The 12,480-nt window shown below is 29.1% G+C and overlaps 1 protein-coding gene across 1 annotated transcript in view; it reads left to right on the top strand.

The window, feature by feature from the left end:
• The window catches only part of LOC133613882 (uncharacterized), a 74,698-nt gene extending 62,748 nt beyond the window's left edge, over positions 1-11,950 (top strand). The window contains exon 11 of the mRNA XM_061971756.2: positions 10,460-11,950. Within this exon, the coding sequence (XP_061827740.2) occupies positions 10,460-11,468 (1,009 nt within the window). The 3' untranslated portion in view covers positions 11,469-11,950. The remainder of the gene's footprint in view (positions 1-10,459) is intronic.
• The last annotated feature ends 530 nt before the right edge of the window (positions 11,951-12,480 follow it).

The raw sequence follows: 12,480 nt of genomic DNA, 5'->3' as shown, positions 1-12,480 counted from the left end.
ATGGCACAAAAAGATGGTCTGTAAAGATGGTACATAGATATGTAAAGTTTGTACATCGATATGTAAAGATGGTATTTAAAAGATGGTACATCGATATGTAAAGATGGCACAAAAAGATGGTACATAGATCTGTAAAGATGGTACAAAAAGATGGTATGTAAAGATAGTACATAGACATGTAAAGATGGTATGTAAAGATGGTACATAGACATGTAAAGATGGTACATAGATATGTCAAGTTTGTACATAAATATGTAAAGATGGCACAAAAAGGTGGTATGTAAAGATTGTTGATAGATATGTAAAGTTGGTACATAGATATGTAAAGATGGCACAAAACGATGGTATGTAAAGTTGGTACATAGATATGTAAATATTGCACAAAAAGATGGTCTGTCAAGATGGTACATAGATATGTAAAGATGGCACAAAAAGATGGTATGTAAAGATAGTACATAGATATGTAAAGTTGGTACATCGATATGTAAAGATGGTATTTAAAAGATGGTACATTAATATGTAAAGATGACACAAAAAGATGGTCTGTAAAGATAGTATGTAAAGATGGTACATAGACATGTAAAGATGGTATATAAAGATGGTACATAGATATGTCAATTTTGTACATAGATACGTAAAGATGGCACAAAAAGGTGGTATGTAAAGATGGTACATAGATATGTAAAGTTGGTACATAGATATGTAAAGATGGCACAAAAAGATGGTATGTAAAGATGATACATAGATATGTAAAGTTGGTACATAGATATGTAAAGATGGTATGTAAAGATGGTACATAGATATGTAAAGTTGGTACATAGATATGTAAAGATGGTATGTAAAGATGGTACATAGATATGTAAAGTTGGTACATAGATATGTAAAGATGGTACATAGATAGCCCAGGGTGATGGACTGGATCGGCAGATGCAGCGAAGTTGCCCCAAATAAGCCAGTGTCGGAGAAGCAAGGCGGTAGGCCCAGCCACTTTCGGATGTAGGAGTTGGCTAGTCTGTCCAACCCGTTGGCTGTTGAGGATAGAATCACGCACATCTTCAGTGGCCATATAACCCTTTGGTACAGTGGGAAGTTGTAGCACCACAACTTGTACTTTCTGGGGAGTTGGCTCTTGCTGATACTCGCTCGACCTTCTGAGAGTTGTTTCCGTGCTGCCTTGCCTGCCTGCTTGTCCGACAGGTCCGCATTGTACTGCCTCCTTAGGCTTTGGATGGACTGGTTGACCAGTAGAGGGATTTGCTCACCTCCTGCAACAAAGATGGTATTGTCGTTCCTGGTGCCTTTGCGCAAGGAGAGGCTTCGAGACTTGGAGGGTTTTATCTTCATACGTGCCCATGTCACTAGCTCATCCAGCCTCGTCAGACACCTTCTCGTGCATGGGGCTGTTTGCAGTACCACAGTGACATCATCCATGTAGTCGGAGTGGTGGAAGCCTCTGCCCTGTCTGCAGCCTTATTCCTCCTACGGTCTGACGGGCTCTGTGGAGGATGATTTCGAAAGCTGTGACAGAGGACTGGGGAGATGGAACACCCCATGGCGATGCCTACTTCCTGACGCTGCCATCCTGTTGTGAAATCCTGGAGGCTGAAACACATCTGGAAGTCCCTGAAGTAGCTGGTCACCAGGTTAATGATGGAAACAGGGACGTGGAAGAACTCCAATGCAAACTGGATGAGTTTGTGAGGGACAGAACCATAAGCCACAAGGTCAAGCCACACCACGTGGAGGTCGCTCTTCTCCTGTTTGGCCCTCTGGATCTGTCCCCAAATCATTGAAGAATGCTCCACGCATCCTGGAAAACCTGGTTCTCCTGCTTTCTGACAGCTGGTGTCAATATAGCCATTCTCTGTGAGGTAAGATGTTAGTCTCTTGGCCATGACTGCAAAGAAGATCTTTGCCTCGACATTCAACAGAGTAATGCTCCTGAATTGACTGATGTATTTGGGACTCCTGTTCTTTCTGAATAAACACCGCCACAGCTCTCTGCCACTCCGACGGAATGAGTAGATTTTTCCATGCTGTGCTCATTAGCTTCCACAAGCATTTCAGCACTTGGGGGCAGTTATTGTAAAGCTTGTAGGGATTCCGTTAGGCCCAGGAGCTGATGCTGACTTCTGGAGGAGGGAGGTATTCTGGTGAACCTAACGGATCGTTCCTCTTTGAGTCTCTGTATCGGCCCCCGATGTACTGCTCAAGCTCCTCCTTGGTGCCTTCGAGTTTCCCGCTTCTTTTCTCCTCCAGAAGCTGACGGGCGTGCTTGAAAGGATTCCTCATAAAGCTAGCTCTTTCTTTCTCCTTTCTTTTCCTGCGTCTGCGAATACGTTCTGCTCTTCGTATGCTGCCCAGCTTCTGTCTCACCTTGTCCCATAATACCTACAGGCCTTCTCTCGGTCTCCCTCCTGCCCTTTCTTTGGGGGAGATTGTGCTGCTTCTTAGTGACACTACCGAATCTAGCTTTGCACTCCTCGTACAGGATGTCACCAAGACGGTTTAGTTTCTTATCCACTTTACCACGTAGCGAGTGCTCCAGCTGTAGACTGAGGTCTGAGTCCAGTTTCTGCCATGTCTTCACATCACTTGCTCTAGGCCACTTGATGGTGCACTTTCTTCCTGGTTCCCTCTTTTCTGTTTACTGGGGGGCTGGCAGGTCTATCTTCGGCATGCTCACATGCCAGGGGGGTACTGCTCCGCTCAGGGGGTTCTTCCTCTACCATCCGCATGTCAACAATGTTTGGACCCTCGGCTCTGTGGTTCTTTCCCTGGCTGGGGGTCCTGCTTGTCTTATCTGCCGGAGTAGTGCAAGGATACAGGTTACATAGATGTGTAAAGTTTGTATGTAAAGATGGTACATAGATACAGTATGTAAAGATAGTATGTCAAACCAAAAACATCAAAGTAATGTACCTGATTGGACTTTGATTCATTGTGTCCCTAAGAGGTCCTTTATTTTTATAAAACTTTAGGTTTATAATTTATTCTTATATAACTTATAAGTGTATGTTCATACACATTTGTTTATGTAACTTTATTCTTATATAACTTATAATTGTATGTTTATACACATTTGTTTATGTAACTTTATTCTTATATAACTTTGTTCATACAATTGTATTCTTACATAACTGTGTATATAATTGTATCTTAATATAACTATTTTATGTACATTTGTTTACATAACTATTCTTCTAAAATTGTGTATAAAATAACTTTATTCTTATATAACGATATATAATTGTATGTCCATATAACTTTGCATATTATGTAAACACTGTTTATTTAAATAATTGTATAGTTTATAGTTTATACAACTGTTTAAAACTTTGTTTATACAACTTTGTTTGTAAAACTTTGTTTCTATAACTTTGTTTATACAACTTTGTTTATCTAACTTTGTGTATACAACTGTTTGTAAAACATTGTTTATATAACTTTGTTTGTATAACTTGGTTTGTATAACTTTGCTTATCTAACTTTGTATAACTGTGTATACAATTTAATGTTTATGTAACTTTGTTTGTATAACTTTTTGTAAAACTTTGTTTATATAACTGTTTGTAAAACGTTGTTTATATAACTTTGTTTATCTAACTTTGTATAACTGTGTATACAACTTAATGTTTATATAATTATCTAACTTTGTTTATATAACTGTTTGAAAAACTTTGATTATATAAATATGGTTATATAACTTTGTTTATATAACTGTTTATCTAACTTTGTACAACTTGTTGTATACAACTTAATGTTTGTATAACTGTTTGTATAACTTTGTTTGTATAACTGTTTATCTAACTTTGTATAACTGTGTATACAACTTAATGTTTATATAACTTTATATAACTGTTTGTAAAATGTTGTTTATATAAATGTATTTATACAACTTTGTTTATATAACTGTTTGTAAAATGTTGTTTATATAAATGTATTTATACAATTTTGTTTATATAACTGTTTATCTAACTTTGTATAACTTGTATACACCTTAATGTTTATAATACTGTTTTTAAAACTTTGTATAAGTATGTTTATACAACTATTTATATAACTATGTTTGTATAACTTTGTTTTTAATGTTTGTATAACTGTTTATATAACTGTTTGTAAAACTTTTATATAAATATGTTTATACAACTTTGTTTATATAACTTTATGTTCATCTAACTGTGTATAACTTGTTTTATACAACTTAATGTTTTTATAACTGTTTGTAAAACTTTGTTTAAATATGTTTATATAACTTTATATAACCTTGTTTATATAACTTTGTTTATATACTGTAACTGTTTTTATAACTTTGTTTATATGACTAATGTTTATATAACTGTTGGTAAAACTTTGTTTATACAAATATGTTTATACAACTTTGTGTATTTAACTTTGTATAACTTGTTGTATACAACTTAATGTTTGTATAACTGTTTGTATAACTTAATGTTTATGCAACTTTGTTTATTTAACTAAATTTTTATATAACTCTTTGTAAAACTTTGTTTGTATAAATATGTTTATATGCCTTTATTACATAACTATGTTTGTATAACCTTGTCTATATAACTTAATGTTTATATAACTGTTTGTAAAACTTTGTTTATATAAATATGTTTGGATAACTTTATGTAACTTTTTTATATAACTGTTTGTATAACTTAATGTTTATCTAACTTTATATAACTATGTTTATTTCACTTTGTATTACTTTTTGTATACACCTTAATGTTTATATAACTGTTTTTAAAACTTTGTATAAATATGTTTATATAACTTTATTTATATAACTATGCTTGTAAAACTTTGTTTGTTTGTATAACTTTATTTATATAACTGTTTGTATAACTTTATTTATATAACTGTTTGTATAACTTTGTTTATATAACTTAATGTTTATATGACTGTTTGTAAAACTTTGTTTATACAAATATGTTTATATAACTTTGTTTATATAACTGTTTATTTAACTTTGTAAAACTTGTTGTATACAACTTAATGTTTATATAACTGTTTGTAAAACTTTGTTTGTATAAATATGTTTGTATACCTTTGTTTATGTAACTTTTTTTTATATAACTGTTTGTATAACTTAATGTTTATCTAACTTTATACAACTGTTTATTTCACTTTGTATTACTTTTTGTATACACCTTAATGTTTATATAACTGTTTTTAAAACTTTGTATAAATATGTTTATATAACTTTATATAACTATGCTTGTATAACTTTGTTTATGTTTGTATAACTTTATTTATATAACTGTTTGTATAACTTTATTTATATAACTGTTTGTATAACTTTGTTTATATAACTTAATGTTTATATGACTGTTTGTAAAACTTTGTTTATACAAATGTGTTTATATAACTTTGTTTATTTAACTTTGTATAACTTGTTGTATACAACTTAATGTTTATATAACTGTTTGTAAAACTTTGTTTATATAAATATGTTTGTATAACTTTGTTTATGTAACTTTTTTTATATAACTGTTTGTATAACTTAATGTTTATCTAACTTTATATAACTATGTTTATTTCACTTTGTATTACTTTTTGTATACACCTTAATGTTTATATAACTGTTTTTAAAACTTTGTATAAATATGTTTATATAACTTTATTTATATAACTATGCTTGTAAAACTTTGTTTGTTTGTATAACTTTATTTATATAACTGTTTGTATAACTTTATTTATATAACTGTTTGTATAACTTTGTTTATATAACTTAATGTTTATATGACTGTTTGTAAAACTTTGTTTATACAAATATGTTTATATAACTTTGTTTATATAACTGTTTATTTAACTTTGTAAAACTTGTTGTATACAACTTAATGTTTATATAACTGTTTGTAAAACTTTGTTTGTATAAATATGTTTGTATACCTTTGTTTATGTAACTTTTTTTTATATAACTGTTTGTATAACTTAATGTTTATCTAACTTTATACAACTGTTTATTTCACTTTGTATTACTTTTTGTATACACCTTAATGTTTATATAACTGTTTTTAAAACTTTGTATAAATATGTTTATATAACTTTATATAACTATGCTTGTATAACTTTGTTTATGTTTGTATAACTTTATTTATATAACTGTTTGTATAACTTTATTTATATAACTGTTTGTATAACTTTGTTTATATAACTTAATGTTTATATGACTGTTTGTAAAACTTTGTTTATACAAATGTGTTTATATAACTTTGTTTATTTAACTTTGTATAACTTGTTGTATACAACTTAATGTTTATATAACTGTTTGTAAAACTTTGTTTATATAAATATGTTTGTATAACTTTGTTTATGTAACTTTTTTTATATAACTGTTTGTATAACTTAATGTTTATCTAACTTTATATAACTATGTTTATTTCACTTTGTATTACTTTTTGTATACACCTTAATGTTTATATAACTGTTTTTAAAACTTTGTATAAATATGTTTATATAACTTTATTTATATAACTATGCTTGTAAAACTTTGTTTGTTTGTATAACTTTATTTATATAACTGTTTGTATAACTTTATTTATATAACTGTTTGTATAACTTTGTTTATATAACTTAATGTTTATATGACTGTTTGTAAAACTTTGTTTATACAAATATGTTTATATAACTTTGTTTATATAACTGTTTATTTAACTTTGTAAAACTTGTTGTATACAACTTAATGTTTATATAACTGTTTGTAAAACTTTGTTTGTATAAATATGTTTGTATACCTTTGTTTATGTAACTTTTTTTTATATAACTGTTTGTATAACTTAATGTTTATCTAACTTTATACAACTGTTTATTTCACTTTGTATTACTTTTTGTATACACCTTAATGTTTATATAACTGTTTTTAAAACTTTGTATAAATATGTTTATATAACTTTATATAACTATGCTTGTATAACTTTGTTTATGTTTGTATAACTTTATTTATATAACTGTTTGTATAACTTTATTTATATAACTGTTTGTACAACTTTGTTTATATAACTTAATGTTTATATGACTGTTTGTAAAACTTTGTTTATACAAATGTGTTTATATAACTTTGTTTATTTAACTTTGTATAACTTGTTGTATACAACTTAATGTTTATATAACTGTTTGTAAAACTTTGTTTATATAAATATGTTTGTATAACTTTGTTTATGTAACTTTTTTTATATAACTGTTTGTATAACTTAATGTTTATCTAACTTTATATAACTATGTTTATTTCACTTTGTATTACTTTTTGTATACACCTTAATGTTTATATAACTGTTTTTAAAACTTTGTATAAATATGTTTGTATAACTTTATTTATATAACTATGCTTGTATAACTTTGTTTATGTTTGTATAACTTTATTTATATAACTGTTTGTATAACTTTATTTATATAACTGTTTGTATAACTTTGTTTATATAACTTAATGTTTATATGACCGTTTGTAAAACTTTGTTTATACAAATATGTTTATATAACTTTGTTTATATAACTGTTTATTTAACTTTGTATAACTTGTTGTATACAACTTAATGCTTATATAACTGTTTGTAAAACTTTGTTTGTATAAATATGTTTGTATAACTTTGTTTATGTAACTTTTTTTATATAACTGTTTGTATAACTTAATGTTTATCTAACTTTATACAACTATGTTTATTTCACTTTGTATTACTTTTTGTATACACCTTAATGTTTATATAACTGTTTTTAAAACTTTGTATAAATATGTTTATATAACTTTATATAACTATGCTTGTATAACTTTGTTTATGTTTGTATAACTTTATTTATATAACTGTTTGTATAACTTTATTTATATAACTGTTTGTATAACTTTGTTTATATAACTTAATGTTTATATGACTGTTTGTAAAACTTTGTTTATACAAATGTGTTTATATAACTTTGTTTATTTAACTTTGTATAACTTGTTGTATACAACTTAATGTTTATATAACTGTTTGTAAAACTTTGTTTATATAAATATGTTTGTATAACTTTGTTTATGTAACTTTTTTTATATAACTGTATAACTTAATGTTTATCTAACTTTATATAACTGTTTATTTCACTTTGTATTACTTTTTGTATACAGCTTAATGTTTATATAACTGTTTTTAAAACTTTGTATAAATATGTTTGTATAACTTTATTTATATAACTATGCTTGTATAACTTTGTTTATGTTTGTATAACTTTATTTATATAACTGTTTGTATAACTTTATTTATATAACTGTTTGTATAACTTTGTTTATATAACTTAATGTTTATATGACTGTTTGTAAAACTTTGTTTATACAAATATGTTTATATAACTTTGTTTATATAACTATGTTTATTTCACTTTGTATTACTTTTTGTATACACCTTAATGTTTATATAACTGTTTTTAAAACTTTGTATAAATATGTTTATATAACTTTATTTATATAACTATGCTTGTATAACTTTATTTATATAACTGTTTGTCTAACTTTATTTATATAACTGTTTGTCTAACTTTGTTTATATAACTTAATGTTTATATGACTGTTTGTAAAACTTTGTTTATACAAATATGTTTATATAACTTTGTTTATATAACTGTTTATTTCACTTTGTATTACTTTTTGTATACACCTTAATGTTTATATAACTGTTTTTAAAACTTTGTATAAATATGTTTATATAACTTTATTTATATAACTATGCTTGTATAACTTTATTTATATAACTGTTTGTCTGTTTATATAACTTAATGTTTATATGACTGTTTGTAAAACTTTGTTTATACAAATATGTTTATATAACTTTGTTTATATAACTGTTTATTTCACTTTGTATTACTTTTTGTATACACCTTAATGTTTATATAACTGTTTTTAAAACTTTGTATAAATATGTTTATATAACTTTATTTATATAACTATGCTTGTATAACTTTGTTTGTTTGTATAACTTTATTTATATAACTGTTTGTATAACTTTATTTATATAACTGTTTGTATAACTTTATTTATATAACTGTTTGTATAACTTTGTTTATATAACTTAATGTTTATATGACTGTTTGTAAAACTTTGTTTATATAACTATGTTTATTTCACTTTGTATTACTTTTTGTATACACCTTAATGTTTATATAACTGTTTTTAAAACTTTGTATAAATATGTTTATATAACTTTATTTATATAACTATGCTTGTATAACTTTATTTATATAACTGTTTGTCTAACTTTATTTATATAACTGTTTGTCTAACTTTGTTTATATAACTTAATGTTTATATGACTGTTTGTAAAACTTTGTTTATACAAATATGTTTATATAACTTTGTTTATATAACTGTTTATTTCACTTTGTATTACTTTTTGTATACACCTTAATGTTTATATAACTGTTTTTAAAACTTTGTATAAATATGTTTATATAACTTTATTTATATAACTATGCTTGTATAACTTTATTTATATAACTGTTTGTCTAACTTTATTTATATAACTGTTTGTCTAACTTTGTTTATATAACTTAATGTTTATATGACTGTTTGTAAAACTTTGTTTATACAAATATGTTTATATAACTTTGTTTATATAACTATGTTTATTTCACTTTGTATTACTTTTTGTATACACCTTAATGTTTATATAACTGTTTTTAAAACTTTGTATAAATATGTTTATATAACTTTATTTATATAACTATGCTTGTATAACTTTGTTTGTATAACTTTATTTATATAACTGTTTGTATAACTTTATTTATATAACTGTTTGTATAACTTTATTTATATAACTGTTTGTATACCTTTGTTTATATAACTTAATGTTTATATGACTGTTTGTATAACTTAATGTTTATCTAACTTTGTATAAACAAATATGTTTATACAACTTTGTTTATTCAACTTTGTATAACTTGTTGTATACAACTTAATGTTTGTATAACTGTTTGTATAACTTAATGTTTATCTAACTTTGTAGAAACAAATATGTTTATACAACTTTGTTTATTCAACTTTGTATAACTTGTTGTATTCAACTTAATGTTTATATAACTGTTTGTATAACTTTGTTTGTATATATATATATATGTTTATATAACTTTGTTAATATGACTTTGTTTATTTAACTTTGTATAACTTGTATACAACGTAATGTTTGTATAACGGTTTATATAACTGGATAACAATGTTATATAACTTTGTTTATTTAACTTAATTTTTATATAACCGTTTGTAAAACTTTGTTTGTATAAATATGTTTATATACTATCTTTATTACATAACTATGTTTGTATAACCTTGTCTATATAACTTTATGTTGATCTAACTTTGTATAACTTTGTTTATCTAACTATGTTTGTATAACCTAACGTTGATCTAACTTTGTTTATATAACTTAATGTAGATCTAAGTTTGTATGACTTAATGTAGATCTAACTGTGTTTATGTCCCCGTGTGCACCAGGAAACTTTGGATCCTGCAGCACTACAAAGACCACATGAGGCGCCACGATCCTTCCCTGCCGCACTTCTGCTACCACTCGCACTGCGACGCACGCTTCCTCACGCCGCAGCAGCTGAAGGAGCACGTCATTACCCACAATCCCTTTCTGCCCCAGTGCGTCTTCGCCAACTGCGACAAGCGGTTCTTCACCTTGCCCAGTCTCCTGGACCACGAGTGGAGGCACTACGTTCCGGCGCCCGACGTGGACTCCAACGCCAACCGACTGCTGAGGGAGAACATCGCGGCTCCTTGGAAGCAGAAGGTGAGGGTGGAGGAACTCTGGCTGCACAAACCGGCGCCGAGGGACACCCTCAAGTGGGACCGCGCGGGTGACGGGTCTCACCTCGGACTTGTGGGGGAGCCCAGCAGAGTTGTCCAGGAGGCTTGTCCGAAGGCCACGCAGAACAGGCCTGTCAACGGCTGTGAGGACACAGGACCGGAAGACCGGGACGCCTCGCCTCACAGCACTCCTGCGGCGCCTCACAGCACTCCTGCGGCGCCCCCCAGCACTCATGTGGTGCCTCCTAAAAAGTCCCCGACCACCAAACCCGTTTTGGACCCCTTGAACGCCAAGAAGCCGGAAAGGCGGACTCTGTTGGACGAGGCGGTCCAACTCGACGTCCTGGAGCCGCTCATCATCAAGACCTTCGGCCCCCGGGAGGACTCGTGCTCGCCGTCCAGCAAGAAACCTTTCATCCGCCCGCCGCCCAGCAGCTACATGGACGAGTCTCTGCTGGTCATGCGCAGGAGGAGAGACACGCACCACTCGGCTCCGGCGGAGAGCTCCTGGTGCACCAAAACCAGGTCCTACCAGCCCCACCCACAGGGCCAGGGCACGCCTAAAGAGCGGGTTAGACATCGATGCATCAAGTGCTTGTCGTCCTTCAGCAGCCTGGAAGACTTGGACAAACACAAGAGTCTCAACACCTGCTCCGCGCTCTTTGGATTCGACTCGGATGAGGAAAGTTAGCCTGCCGCCTTATTGATATCTCACTCTGCTTAGTGATATCTCACTCTGCTTATTGATCAACCATCCACCTTTTGTTGCCGACGACTATCAATAATAATTGTAATAATCCTCTCCTTAGAAGTGTCTTCCAAATCAAACTTTGACCTAACCATTAATATTTAAAATCATGTATTTGTGCTTCGCAGCTTCCACATTAGGATTAATTTAAAGAAATGTTTATTCCAGCAATCGCCAAAATGTATGACAATGTCTCATACTGTACATTATTTACTGATTGCCTCCTCAGTATTTCAAGGAGCTTGATTTGAACGCAGAAGAATAAGTCTCTTTGCTTGATTGTGAACAAATCTAATTAATAATTTATGATTATTTTTCTAGAGAACTGTCTATATGTACAAACGAAAAGTGATTTTTTTTTTTTTTATATGGTTCATAACACCAAACTATTTTTGTTACACAGAGTGTACGTTTCAATAAAACAATGAAACAATCAATAAATAATCTCGTATTTATTCAAACAATGCATATTTCATTCCAAAACATTCCTGGATGAGGTTTGAAAATCACACGTTTGCATCTTGGACACGGTATGGGGAATAACTATATGGGTAATATCTAAATGTGGAATAACTATATGGGTAATTATATGTAAAATAACTATGGGTAATATCTAAATATGGAATAACTATATGGGTAATATCTAAATGTGGAATAACTACATGGGTAATATTTATATGTGGAATAACTTAATGGGTAATATCTTTTTGTGGAATAAATACATGGGTAATATCTAAATGTGGAATAACTGTATGGGTAATATCTATATGTGGAATAACTTGATGGTAAAAACCTATATGTGGAATATATACATGGATAATATCTAAATGTGTAATAACTATATGGGTAATATCTAAATGTGGAAAAACTATATGGGTAATATCTAAATGTGGAAAAACTATATGGGTAATATCTAAATGTGAAATAACTATAAGGGTGATATCTATATGTGGAA

This window comes from Nerophis lumbriciformis, linkage group LG13 (genome assembly GCF_033978685.3).
Source record: "Nerophis lumbriciformis linkage group LG13, RoL_Nlum_v2.1, whole genome shotgun sequence".
NCBI classification, from domain to species: Eukaryota; Metazoa; Chordata; class Actinopteri; order Syngnathiformes; family Syngnathidae; genus Nerophis; species Nerophis lumbriciformis.
The sequence above is the reverse complement of the archived record's forward strand: the minus strand, read 5'-3'. Positions and strand labels throughout refer to the sequence as shown.